This window comes from Salvelinus namaycush, chromosome 4 (genome assembly GCF_016432855.1).
Source record: "Salvelinus namaycush isolate Seneca chromosome 4, SaNama_1.0, whole genome shotgun sequence".
Taxonomy (NCBI): Eukaryota; Metazoa; Chordata; class Actinopteri; order Salmoniformes; family Salmonidae; genus Salvelinus; species Salvelinus namaycush.
Window position 1 is genome coordinate 80,105,500 of NC_052310.1, and position 14,648 is coordinate 80,120,147.

The 14,648-nt window shown below is 43.3% G+C and overlaps 1 protein-coding gene across 1 annotated transcript in view; it reads right to left on the reverse strand.

The window, feature by feature from the left end:
• Positions 1-14,648, reverse strand: part of LOC120046020 (neurexin-1a-like) — a 683,076-nt gene that overhangs the window by 346,652 nt on the left and 321,776 nt on the right. Inside the window, exons 7-8 of the mRNA XM_038990933.1 lie at positions 12,167-12,433; positions 11,848-12,022 (exon numbers count right to left, since the gene is read on the reverse strand). Coding sequence (XP_038846861.1) covers positions 11,848-12,022; positions 12,167-12,433 — 442 coding nt within the window. The remainder of the gene's footprint in view (positions 1-11,847; positions 12,023-12,166; positions 12,434-14,648) is intronic.

A 14,648-nucleotide genomic window follows, 5' to 3' on the forward strand; every position in this document is an offset into this window, starting at 1 on the left:
AAATCAGATGTGAAAACCAGGCCTGATTTCCTCGATATTAAATAGTATTCTATTGTTTCCAATCCTTGTCTTATATTATCTCCAATGTATTATCCATGTAAAAAATCTGTCTGATTAGGAAGAATAATATCTGACTATACCCTTTTAATTCTATCCGCAAAGTATTTTTGCATCACAATTTTCTAAATGGACTGGATCTTTATATTTACCACTTGGATCCTGTTTCAGTAATATTGAAATCAGGCCTTCTTGTTGCGTGTCTGATAATCTACCATTTATATACAGGTGAAGTCGGAAGTTTACATACACCTTAGCCAAATACATTTAAACTCAGTTTTTCACAATTCCTGACATTTAAATTACTAAAAATTCCCTGTTTTATGTCAGTTAGGATTACCACTTTATTTTAAGAACGTGAAATGTCAGAATAATAGTAGAGAGAATGATTTCTTTCAGATTTGATTTCTTTCATCACATTCCCAGTGGGTCAGAAGTTTACATACACTCAATTAGTATTTGGTAGCATTGCCTTTAAATTGTTTAAATTGGGTCAAACGTTTCGGGTAGCCTTCCACAAGCTTCCCACAATAGGTTGGGTGAATTTTGGCCTATTCCTCCTGACAGAGCTGAGTCAGGTTTGTAGGCCTCCTTGCTCGCACACGCTTTTTCAGTTCTGCCAACACATTTTCTATCGGATTGAGGTCAGGGCTTTGTGATGGCCATTCCAATAACAAAAATGTCCTTAAGCCATTTTGCCACAACTTTGGAAGTATGCTTGGGGTCATTGTCCCTTTGGAAGATCCATTTGCGACCAAGCTTTAACATCCTGACTGATGTCTTGAGATGTTGCTTCAAAATATCCACATGATTTTCCTCCCTCATGATGCCATCTATTTTGTGAAGTGCACCAGTCCCTCATGCAGCAAAGCACCCCCACAACATGATGCTTCCACCCCCGTGCTACACGGTTGGGATGGTGTTCTTCGACTTGCAAGCGTCCCCCTTTTTCCTCCAAACATAACGATGGTCATTATGGCCAAACGGTTCCTTTTTTGTTTCATCAGACAAGAGGACATTTCTCCAAAAAGTATGATCTTTGTCCCCATGTGCAGTTGTAAACCGTAGTCTGGCATTTTTTTATGGTGGTTTTGGAGCAGTGGCTTCTTCCTTGCTGAGAGGCCTTTCAGGTTATGTCGATATAGGACTCGTTTTACTGTGGATATAGATACTTCTGTACCTGTTTCCTCCAGCATCTTCACAAGGTCTTTTGCTGTTGTTCCGGGATTGATTTGCACGTTTCGCACCAAAGTATGTTCATCTCTAGGAGACAGAACGCGTCTCCGTCCTGAGCGGTATGGCGGCTGCGTCGTCCCATGGTGTTTATACATGCGTACTATTGTTTGTTTGTACAGATGAACGTAGTACCTTGAGGCGTTTGGAAATTGCTCCCAAGGATTAACCAGACTTGTGGAGGTCTACAATTTTTTTCCTGATGTCTTGGATGATTTCTATTGATTTTCCCATGATGTCAAGCAAAGAGGCACTGCGTTTGAAGGTAGGCCTTGAAGTACATCCACAGGTAGACATCTAATTGACAGAAATTATGTCAATTAGCAAATCAGAAGCTTCTAAAGCCATGACATAATTTTCTGGAATTTTCCAAGCTGTTTAAAGGCACAGTGAACTTACTGTCTGTAAACTTCTGACCCACTGGAATTATGATACAATGAATTATAAGTGAAATAATCTGTCTGTAAACATTTGTTTGCAAGATGACTTGTGTCATGCACAAAGTAGATGTCCTAACCGACTTGCCAAAACTATAGTTTGAAACATTAAGAAAGACAGTTCACTTCCTATATTAACAGTGTTATAGTGCTGTAAAGTGATTTTGATTGTATTTCTCTGAGTTTAGGGCTGGTAGAGCAATATTTGATTGTGTGCATATATGGGAAAATTGCATGTAAGTCTGTAATATAAAAAATAGCCCTGATATAATATTTCAAAACAATGATTCTTGCTAAATCCCATACCAATTCCTTCCCCTTTCACCCCTCAGCCCTATATTTACTCATTCACTTGCCACTCAGCCCTATATTATCTAATTAATTTGCCCCTCATCCCTCTATTTACTGATTCACTTGCCCCTCAGCCCTCTATTAACTGATTCACTCGCCCCTCAGCCCTCTATTCATTTGTGGAGTGGTTGAAAAATGAGTTTTAATGACTCCAACCTAAGTGTATGTAAACTTCTGACTTCAACTGTATATTTCACCCCCCCCAGCCAGATCCCATAAAACCTCATCTAAAATTGTTGAATGTGTAATATCTTTTAGCCAGGAAAATACTGATTGTCTTTTCTTATTATCTGCTAAGACATTACAATTACAACTGGCTATACATATTTCACCTCTTACCATAATGAGACTCAAGTTTAAATTCTAATTATCAAAGTATATGTTTGTAAACATACCATTTAAAAGTAATATGTTGATTTAGTGTCTATATAGCTTTAACTTGTTAATTGCATTGCTACTAAGTAAACCTCCAATTGGTCCCCACTATTTCACCCACTAAAACCCCTCCTCATGCCGAGTTGGGTTGTCATCCCAATGCCCGGGAGACCTCCCCCGACCCCCCGAATCCCATGGCACCAGAAAGACCGGGACTCATCCTTCAAAAGACACACAATGCCTGTCACGCCCTGACCTGAGATCCTTTTTATGTCTCTATTTTGGTTGGTCAGGGCGTGAGTTTGGGTGGGCATTCTATGTCTGGTGTTCTATGTTGTCCTTGTTTTGTATTTCTATGTGTTTGGCCTGGTATGGTTCCCAATCAGAGGCAGCTGTCTATCGTTGTCTCTGATTGAGAACCATACTTAGGTAGCCTGTTCCCACCTGTGTTTGTGGGTGGTTATTTTCTGTTTAGTGTTTGTTGCACCTTTCAGAACTGTTCGTTGGTCGTTTTGTTGTTTTTGTTCGCGTATTCATCTTTATTAAAAGTATTATGGATACGTACTATGCTGCACTTTGGTCCTCCTCTCCTTCTCCCGGCGACGTTCGTTACAATGCCACCCACAGAACAGAAGCAGATCAACCGCCATATGCATTTCCATCGCCCTCACCTCGATTTGTATTATATATAGCCATTACAAAATATATATTTTTAAAATCCTGTTTATCTTATTTTCCAAAATTAGCTATTAATATTTGTCGTAATGTTGGCAGTTTATGCAAAGGATTTTCACCTCAAACCAGTCTCGCCATTACCAAAATGACATTATGGCAAGCAATTATTATTTCAGCAAACAATTATTGTGATTCATCCTATATTGTCCCTAAAATCTTTCACTCCCTTGCAACAGTTGTGGGATACACACACGCATGTGCACACGCACGCACGCACGCACGCACGCACGCACGCACGCACGCACGCACGCACGCACGCACACACAAACACACACACACAACCCATTTCCCTCATAACAACCATAGAATCAGATCCTCAACAGTTGCACCATCCCAGAGCCCAACTCAAAAAAGGTCTTGATTATGAATGCATATACAGTTGCAGCTATATGAGAAGGCCTGCAAAACTGGGCAGAAATGGGGAGATTTGATTAACCATTGTCACAACCTAGGTGATGGAGGTCAGATATACCCCCTTCCGCTGAGACCCTGAAACACCAACACATGGTCCCCCATAGTAGCACCTTTGAGAATTTATTTGAATATTGTGCTCTCCCATCAGGGGGCTCTGGCTTTGCAGGACCAACCCTGCCAGGCAGGCTCAGAAGCTTGAGGGGGCGTTGCTGCTCTAGAAGGTCTCTGACCGCATTTTGGCTGCATACAGGCCACTTACAGCAGGCCCATGAAACAGATAGGGACTTCTCCTTAGTATCTGGGTTGTTCAGATGGGTGTCTAGGGTATAGGGAAATGTGTTTGTGAGTAGGTGCTCATACTCCCAAACACATGAATTCACAGCTGTCAAACAATGTGTTTGACAATAAAAAAAATTACGCTCCGCTCCTTCCCTTTCCTCACCTCCCCTTTCCTCCCCTCCCCCCTTCTCTCCTCTCCTCACGCTACTCTTTAAAAAAAAAATGTTTCACCTTTATTTAACCAGGTAGCCCAGTTGAGAACAAGTTCTCATTTACAACTGCGACCTGGCTAAGATAAAGCGAAGCAGTCCGACACAGAGTTACACATGGAATAAACAAACATACAGTCAATAATACAGTACAAAAAGTATATATACAGTGTGTGCAAATGAGGTAAGATAAGGGAGGTAAGGCAATAAATAGGCCATAGTGGCGAAGTAATTACAATATACCAATTAAATCCTGGAGTGAATAGATGTGCAGAAATGAATGTGCAAGTAGAGATACTGGGGTGCAAAGGAGCAAGATAAATAAATAAATACAGTATTGGGATGAGGTAGTTGGATGGGCTATTTACAGATGGGATATGTACAGGTGCAGTGATCTGTGAGTTGCTCTGACAGCTGGTGATTAAAGCTAGTGAGGGAGATATGAGTCTCCAGCTTCAGGGATTCTACTGTCCTCTCCCCTCCCATCTCCTCTTCTCTCCTTTCCCCCTCTCCCCTCCCCTCCCCTTTTCTCCACTCCTCCTCTCCTCTTCACTCCCCTCCCATCTGCTCGCCTCCCCTCCTCACCTCTCGGCGCTGGGCTAGTCAGTAACATGAACAAGGCCACATCTGTGATGGTACTGTAGCTGGTCACACTGTTTAAGTAGCCCATACCACCTACTGACACAGGGGGAAATTAGAATAGGATAGAGAGAGAAGGAGCAGCGGTATCATGTGTTCTTCAAATGTTTCAATTTTAATCAAATTTGGGGGTAAATACAGGTGGTTAGCAGTATAATAGCTGCACTTGGATATAATGAAATGGTTGTTGAAATACGATAAAAACAACCAAGCCCTCGCCCCTACCAACTCGCTCAGAAGGCTTTGGGACACGTGCATATGGCGGAGGCATGAGTGAATGAGTAAATAGAGGGCTGAGGGGTGAGTGAATTAGTAAATAGAGAGCTGAGGGGCGAGTGAATTAGTAAATAGAGGGCTGAGGGGCGAGTGAATTAGTAAATAGAGGGCTGAGGGGCGAGTGAATGAGTAAATAGAGGGCTGAGGGGCAAGTGACTGAGTAATTTAGGGCTGAGGGGCGAGTGACCGAGTAAATATAGAGCTGAGGGGCGAGTGAATTAGTAAATAGAGGGCTGAGAGGCAAGTGACTGAGTAATTTAGGGCTGAGGATTGAGTGACCGAGTAAATATAGAGCTGAGGGGCGAGTGAACGAGTAAATAGAGGGCTGAGGGGCGAGTGAACAAGTAAATATAGGGCTGAGGGGCGAGTGACTGAGTAATTTATGGCTGAGGGGTGAGTGAATTAGTAAATAGAGAGCTGAGGGGCGAGTGAACGAGTAAAAATAGGGCTGAGGGGCGAGTGAATCAGTAAATAGAGGGCTGAGGGGCGAGTGAATGAGTAAATATAGAGCTGAGTGGCGAGTGAATTAGTAAATAAGTAAATATAGGGCTGAGGGGTGAAAGGGGAAGGAATTGGTATGGGATTTAGCAAGAGTCATTGTTTTGAAATATTATATCAGGGCTATTTTTTATATTACAGACTTACATGTAATTTTCCCATATATGCACACAATCAAATATTGCTCTACCAGCCCTAAACTCAGAGAAACACAATCAAAATCACTTTAAAGCACTATAACATTGTTAATATAGGAAGTGAATTGTGTTTCTTAATGTTTCAATGAGGTCAGTTCTATACTTTTGTGTCACTGTTAAGTGTGTGTGTGTGTGTGTGTGTGTGTGTGTGTGTGTGTGTTTGTGTGTGTGTGTGTGTGTGTGTGTGTGTGTGTGTGTGTGTGTGTGTGTGTGTGTGTGTGTGTGTGTGTGTGTGTGTGTGTGTGTGTGTGTGCATGCGTGCGTCCATGCATGTGTGAATGTGTGTGTGTGTGTGTGTGTGTGTGTGTCTGTTTGTGTGTATGTGTGGCCTTGCTCTGTGTGGCTTCATGGAGTACTGAAACAGTTAATGTAATTTCCACTAGTGGAGAAGGAGCAGTAAACATGGTCAGGGGGCGTAACTAATTTGCACCGTGATATTGCCAGGGCCTTGGCTGAGAACACACGCTAACAAATTGCTGCTTAGACAAGCAAATCAACAGGGACCACAGAGCTGTTTTACTGGGGGCTCAGAGGGGCTGTGTGTGCGTGACTGTGTGTGTGTGTGTGTGTGAGTGTGTGAGTGTGTGTGTGAGCGTGAGTGTGAGTGTGAATGTGTGTGTGAATGTGTGTGTGTGTGTGTGTGTGTGTGTGTGTGTGTGTGTGTGTGTGTGTGTGTGTGTGTGTGTGTGTGTGTGTGTGTGTGTGTGTGTGTGTGTGTGTGTGTGTCTGCGTCTAATACTGGGTGTTCTGAAAGGCACTGACGACACAGTGGGAGAGAGGACTGGGATTTCCTAACTAGCATGGTTATGTAGTGACTGTTTGAGGGACTGTAGCCTTCATTTATTCATCAATACTATGGCATCCATATTAGGAAGTCACTAAATTGTCAGATGAAACTCCCTCAGTTGTCATACAAAACGCTTTCAGTAGTCAGACATAATTCCTAGTACGTCTACACGCAGTGGACAAGGGAACAGATGCAAGATGGCGCCGACAAAAATGGTAGCCTCGCTTCGCGTTCTTAGGAAACTATGCAGGATTTCGTTTTTTTATGTAATATTTCTTACATTGTTACCCCAGAAAATCTTTAGTCTAATTATATACAGCCGGGAAGAACTATTGGATATAATAGCAACGTCAACTTACCAACATTATGACCAGGAATACGACTTTCACGAAGCGGATCCTCTGTTCCGACCACAATCCCAGGACAATGGATCTGATCTCAGTAGGCGACCCAAAACAACGGCGCCGCAGAAGGGGCAGACGGAGCGGTCTTCTGATCAGGCTCCGTAGACGGGCACATCGCTCACCGCTCCCGTGTATACTACTCGCCAATGTCAACAAGGTAGACGAAATTCGAGCAAGGGTTGCCTTCCAGAGAGATATCAGATATTGTAACCTTCTCTGTTTCATTGAAACATGGCTCACTCGGGACATGTTATCAGAGTCGGTACAGCCACCCGGTTTCTTCACGCATTGCACCGACAGAAACAAACATCTCTCTTGTAAGAAGAAGGGCGGGGGTGTATGCCTTATGATTAACGAATTGTGATGTAATCGTAACATACAGGAACTCAAGTTTTTTTGTTCACATGACCTAGAATTCCTTACAATCAAATGCCAACCACATTATCTACCAAGATAATTATCTTCGATTATAATCACAGCCGTGTAAATCCCCCCCAAGAAGACACCTCAACGGCCCTGAAAGACCTTCACTGGACTCTATGTAAACTGGAAACCATACATCCTGAGGCGGCATTTATTGTAACTGGGGATTTTAACAAAGCTAATCTGAAAACAAGGCTCCCTAAACCTTAGCAGCATATCGAATGCACAACTCGAGCTGGCAGCATTCTGAATCATTGCTAATCCAACTTCCGCGATGCATACAAATCCCTCCCCTGCCCTCCTTTTGGTAAATCTGACCACGACTCCATTTTGTTGCTCCCAGCCTATAGACAGAAACTAAAACAGGAAAGGCCCGTGCTCAGGTCTGTTCAATGCTGGACCGACCAATCGGATTCCATGCTTCGATCACACTGACTGGGATATGTTCCGGATAGACTCAGAGAACAACATTGATGTATACGCAGACTCAGTGCGTGAGTTTATTATTGCAAAGGTGATGCATCGGTGATGTTGTACCCACTGTGACTATTAAAACCTTCCCTAACCAGAAACCATGGACTGATGGCAGGATTCGCGCAAAACTGAATGTGTGAACCACTGCTTTTAATCATGACAAGGTGACCGTAAACATGACCGAATACAAACAGTGTAGCTATTCCCTCCGCAAGGCAATCAAACAACCTAAGCGTCAGTATAGAGACAAAGTAGAGTCGCAATTCAATGGCTAAAACACGAGACGTATGTGGCAGGGTCTACAGTCAATCATGGATTACAAAACGAAAATCAGCCCCGTCGCGGACACCGACGTCTTGCTCCCAGACAAATTAAACAACTTCTTTGCTTGCTTTGGGGACAATACAGTGACACTGACACGGCCCGCCACCAAAACCTGTGGACTCTCCATCATCGTGGCCAACGTGAGTAAAACATTAAACGTGTTAACACTCGCAAGGCTGCCGGCCCAGACGGCATCCCTAGCCGGGTCCTCAGAGCGTGCACAGACCAGCTGACTGGTGTGTTTACAGACATATTCAATCAATCCGTATCCCAGTCTGCTGTACACACATGCTTTAAGAGGGCCACCATTGTTCCTGTTCCCAAGACAGCTACGGTAACTGAGCTAAACGACTATCTCCCTGTAGCACTCACTTCTGTCATCATGAAGTGATTTGAGAGACTAGTCAAGGATCATATCATCTCCCCCCTACCTGTCACCCTAGACCCACTCCAATTTGCTTACCGCCCCAGTAGGTCCACAGATGACGTAATCGCAATCACACTGCACACTGCCCTAACCCATCTGGACAAGAGGAATACCTATCTAAGAATGCTGTTCATCAACTACAGCTCAGCACTTAACACCATCGTACCCTCCAAACTCATCATTAAGCTCGAGACCCTGGATCTTGACCTCGCCCTGTGCAACTGGGTCCTGGACTTTCTGACGGGCCGACCCCCAGTTGGTGAGGGTAGGAAACAACATCTCCACCCCGCTGATCCTCAACACTGGGGCCCCACAAGGGTGTGTTCTCAGCCCTATCCTGTACTCCATGTTCCTCCATGACTGCGTGGCCATGCACGCCTCCAACTCAATTATCAAGTTTGCAGACAACACTACAGCGGTAGGCTTTATTACCAACAACGATGAGACGGCCTACAGGGAGAAGATGAGGGCCCTCGGAGTGTGGTGTCAGGAAAATAACCTCACACTCAACGTCAAACAATACAAAGGAGATGATCCTGGACTTCAGGAAACAGCAGAGGGAGCACCCCCCTATCCACATCAACGGGACAGCAGTGGAGAAGGTGGAAAGTTTTAAGTTCCTCGGCGTACACATCACGGACAAACTGAAATGGTCCACCGACACAGACAGCGTGGTGAAGAACGCAGAACAGCATCTCTTCAACGTCAGGAGGCTGAAGAAATGTGGCTTGTCACCAAAAACACTCACACACTTTTACAGATGCACAATCGAGAGCATACCTTCGGGCTTTACACCGACTGGTATGGCAACTGCTCCGCCCACAACCGTAAGGCTCTCCAGAGGGTAGTGCGGTCGGCACAACGCATCGCCGGGGGCAAGCTACCTGCCCTCCAGGACACCTACATCACCCGATGTCACAAGAAGGCCAAAAAGATAATCAAGGATAACAACCACCCGAGCCACTGCCTGTTCACCCCGCTATCATCCAGAAGGGGAGGTCAGTACAGGTGCATTAAAGCTGGGACCGAGAGACTGAAAATCAGCTTCTATCTCAAGGCCATCATCACTAACATTGAGTGGCTGCTGCCAACATACAGACTCAAATCTCTTGTACTTTAAAACTTCTTCTTAATAGGGGGCGCTGTTTTCACTTTGGGAAAAAATCGTGCCCAAATTAAACGGCCTCGTACTCTGTTCTAGATCATACGATATGCATATTATTATTACTATCGGATAGAAAACACTCTGAAGTTTCTAAAACTGTTCCAAACAGGAAGTGAAAATTCTGAAAATGGGTGTCTGTGTAAGGCCTTGCCTATTCAATTGCCTTATATTTATGGATCTGTATGCACTTCATACGCCTTCCACTAGATGTCAACAGGCAGTAGAATGTTGAATGGGGTGTCTAGCTTGATGTGAGACCGAATGAGAGCTTTTGGAGTGACAGGTCCGCCATTGTGGCAGTATTTTGCTGCGCACCAGAGAGCACCATATTATTTTCTGAAATGGGTTAGGTAGACACAACGAAATGCTCCGTCTTGGACGTTATTGGATACATATGAGAAATCATCATAAAGATGGATTTTCAACTGAGTTTGACCAGTTTATTCGACGTTTATTATGACTTTTAGAATTTTTCGTTCCATGCGCCAAGAGTTCATGGACATGTGCGCTCCACATGGCTAGCCAAAGTTGCTAATTCGACAGAAGAAATGGACATTCTAAAACAAAACAACGATTTATTGTGGAACTAGGACTCCTTGCACTGCATTCTGATGGAAGATCATCAAAGGTAAGAGAATATTTATGATGTTATTTCGTATTTTTGTGGAATATGTTGGCTCCAACATGGCGGAGAATGGCTGGGCGCTGTCTCAGATTATTGCATGCTGTACTTTGTACTAAAGTTTTTTTTTTTATCTAACACAGCGGTTGCATTAAGAACCAGTGTATCTTTCATTTGCTGTACAACATGTATTTTTTAGCAAAGTTTATGATGAGTTTTTTGGTTAGATTACGTGCATTTTGGCGCCATATTCACAATGTAAAACCAGGATTTGTAGCTATAAATATGCACATTTTCGAACAAAACATAAATGTATTGTATAACATAATGTTATAAGACTGTCATCTGATGAAGTTGTTCAAAGGTTAGTGATTAATTTTATCTCTATTTGTGGGTTTTGTGAAAGCTACCTTTGCGGTGGAAAAATGGCGGTGTGTTTTTGGATATTGTGGTGAGCTAACATAAATATATGTTGTGTTTTCGCTGTAAAACATTTGAAAAATCGGAAATGTTGGCTGGATTCACAAGATTTTTATCTTTCATTTGCTGTACAACATGTATTTTTCATAAATGTTTTATGATGAGTATTTATGTATTTCACGTTGCTCTCTGTAATTATTCTGGCTTTTTTGGTGCCAGTTAGGATCATGGCACCAATGTAAAACCAGGATATGTAGCTATAAATATGCACATTTTCGAACAAAACATAAATGTATTGTATAACATGATGTTATAAGACTGTCATCTGATGAAGTTGTTCAAAGGTTAGTGATTAATTTGATCTCTATTTGTGGGTTTTGTGAAAGCTATGTTTGCGGTGAAAAAATGACGTTGTGTGTTTGGCTATTGTGGTGAGCTAACATAAATATATATTGTGTTTTCGCTGTAAAACATTTGAAAAATCGGAAATGTTGGCTGGATTCACAAGATTTTTATCTTTCATTTGCTGTATTGGACTTGTGATTTCATGAAATTATATTATATGATATCCCTGTGGCGCTAGGCTAGGCTATGCTAGTCAGCTTTTTTGATGAGGATGATCCTGGATCCGGGAGGGGGGGTCGGTAGAGGTTAATAATTAATAATTAGATGTAATAAATGTATCACCAGTCACCTTCAACACCTTCAATGTTTACATACCCTACATTAATCATCTCATATGTACTGTATATACTGTACTCTATACCATCTACTGCATCTTGCATATGCCACACGGCCATCGCTTGTCCTTATATTTATATGTACTTATTCTTATTCATCCCTTTACACTTGCGTGTATAAGGTAGTTGTTGTGAAATTGTTACATTACTTGTTAGATATTACTGCCCTGTCGGAACTAAAAGCACAAGCATTTCGCTACACTCGAATTAACATCTGCTAACCATGTGTATGTGACCAATACAATTTGATTTGATCTGATTTGAACAGGATAACCTTAGAATGATTAAAGACTCAAATCAAGACACTATGGCCCCCTCCAAAATCCATAACACCAATGACAACAAAATCAAATATCATTACCTGATCGTCCGTCCCGCTGGAAGTCTACGTGGTACCACTCCCCATCGTTGACCTTCTTGTTGACGGCCCTGGTCTTGGTGGTCCCGGACCCCATGTCCAGCAGTAAATACAGGTGTCCGTCCAGCATCTCGATGGCAAAGAAGTCCACCTTCAACGTCAGGGGGCTCTTGGAATCCTTGAATTCAATTAAATCAAACTTTATTTAAAGAGCATGTAAAATCCCAACACACAGTAAAAAAAAAAAGAAATCAGGATGAATATAATATCAGAAAACAAGCAAAAAATGTAAAAGTATTTTATAAAATAATATCGTAATCACCTTGGGGGGCTGTTTGGGCTTGCCGTGGCTGAAGAGGAGAAGCCCGCTGGGCTCTGTGGTACGGAAGTCAAAGGAGATGGAGCCTGTCTTCTTGGCGTTCCATTTGTTGAGAGTTATGAAGGACTCGGGGGTCTCGAAGGTGATGGGGTCAAGGGTTGCCACGTTCTCACATTTGAAAGCCACGATGCCATGAACCTTCATCTTGGCATCACCCAGTTTGGCCATCCTGGACAGCTCGAGTCGCACGTCGTTGTTTTTGTACACAACCTTGTTGTGGTTGGTGGAGGGAGGAAAGGGGAAGGGAAGGGAGAAACAGTTCATCCATCTGGCCAAAAGTAGTGCACTACTGTATATAGTAAATAGGGTGCCATTTAGAACACAGCCAGTCGTTGGAAGTGTATGACCAGAAATGGTACAATATTCCTTAAATAGTGCACTACTGGCCAAAGGTAGTACACTTTAAAGCGTTCTATTTTGTATGCACCCCATGTTTGGAAGTGTATGTGTGTGTCAGTCAGAATTATTTTTGCAGAACCCAATCACTTGGAGAAGTAAAAACGCTTTGAGAAAAGCATATGTCATTTCCTCTTTTGAATGTAAACATTAACTTGAGATAAATCGAGACCTGTATCAGAATAAACTATTGCAGCCTCAACCTTTGAAAACTGGCATATTTTCCAGAGCTTTTGAAAAGGGCATAATTTGAATGTAATTGAAATGCAATTTCACAACACTCTGACTTTTTAAAGGAACCTACAAAAATATATGTATTCAGTAATCAATATAGAAAAATATGAACTTAAGAATGTGTATCTACAGTAATCATATATTATTGACCTTTGTGTATAGTTTTGTAAAAAGGTACATTTATTTAGTTTTCAATTAGCTTTACTGTATAGCACTGTGCTGTGTAATGACATGAAAACTCAGGGAGGCAGCTATGTTTGGTACTAATGCAGACAGACCACTGTTTTGTTCTCCTAGGACCTTCATACCACTATATTGTTCTCCCAGGAACTTCAGACCACTGTCTTGTTCCCCCAGGACCTTCAGACCACTGTCTTGTTCCCCCAGGACCTTCAGACCACTGTCTTGTTCCCCCAGGACATTCAGAACACTATATTGTTCCCCCAGGACCTTCAGCCCACTGTCTTGTTCCCCCAGGACATTCAGAACACTATCTTGTTCCCCCAGGACCTTCAGACCACTGTTTTGTTCCCCCAGGAACTTCAGACCACTGTCTTGTTCCGCCAGGACATTCAGAACAGTATCTTGTTCCCCCAGGACCTTCAAACCATTGTCTTGTTCTCCCAGGACCTTCAAACCATTGTCTTGTTCCCCCAGGACCTTCAGACCACTGTATTTGTCCCCCAGGACATTCAGAACACTGTCTTGTTCCCCCAGCCTCGCCCGCTTTGTTTATGTGTAATTGCTGCTGGTCTTGTCATGCAGGGCTCCTGCAAAAGAGACCTTGGTCTCAATGGGACTCCATGCTAAAATAAAAGTTTAAAAAAGTATATTGTTTTGTACTGTACATAAAAAGGACACGTTTCACTAATTGCAAATAGCAGCAGAGCTGTGTTGTGTGTGACGAGATATGGTCTGGTTTGTAACCTGAGTGGAGACCACAGTCTTGTTCCCTCAGGACCCGTAGCAGCAGCCTTGTCAGCAGTGTTTGCAGGACTCTAACTAGGGTCCTGCTTGGCCCACCCGTGCGTGACGAGCTGCTGTAGCTCTACAGTGGCACTACCTTTCACCTCGGTCCACCTGAGGCAGCAGTGGGGCACAGCACAGTGGATCAGGGCATTAGTGTAGCAGGGAGGCCATATTTAGGCAAAGAAGTGGCCGTAACGGAGGAGGTTTGGTGAACCACACTTTTGTGATTAGTATAGCCTTTACTGAAACATGAAGACCTGGGTTAACTCCCTGAGCAAATGCCTGGCTTGGGGTGGGTGGTTAAGTAGATAGGTAGGTCAGTCAGTGGGAGGGAGGAAGGGAGTTGGATGTACTTGATAAGTGAGAGATGGAGAGTGACGAGAGAAAACATCTGTACACTGTAAGTGTTGCAGTAAAACATGCTGGTACTGTAGGTAGGTAATGTTGGTAGGTACTCTAGGGAGGTGGCTGAGTGTGTGGGTCTGTGAGGAAGGAGGGAGGTGGCAAAGTGTGTGGGTCTGTGAGGAAGGCGGGAGGTGGCTAAGTGTGTGGAGGGAGGTGGCTAAGTCTGTGGGTCTGTGTGGAGGAAGGGAGATGGCTAAGTGTGTGGGTCTGTGTGGAAGTAGGGAGGTAGGGAAGTTTTTGAGAAGTGAGAGCTAACAGCTGTACACAATGCAGGTGTTGCAGTAAAAACGCTAATTAAGGCCTCAGCAGGAAACCTGATTAAAATATACTCTGCTGATGATGGATGTGCCTCTCACTACCAATCTACAGGCATCTAAATTCATTAGGCTCTCTCTCTCTCTCTCACACACACACACACACA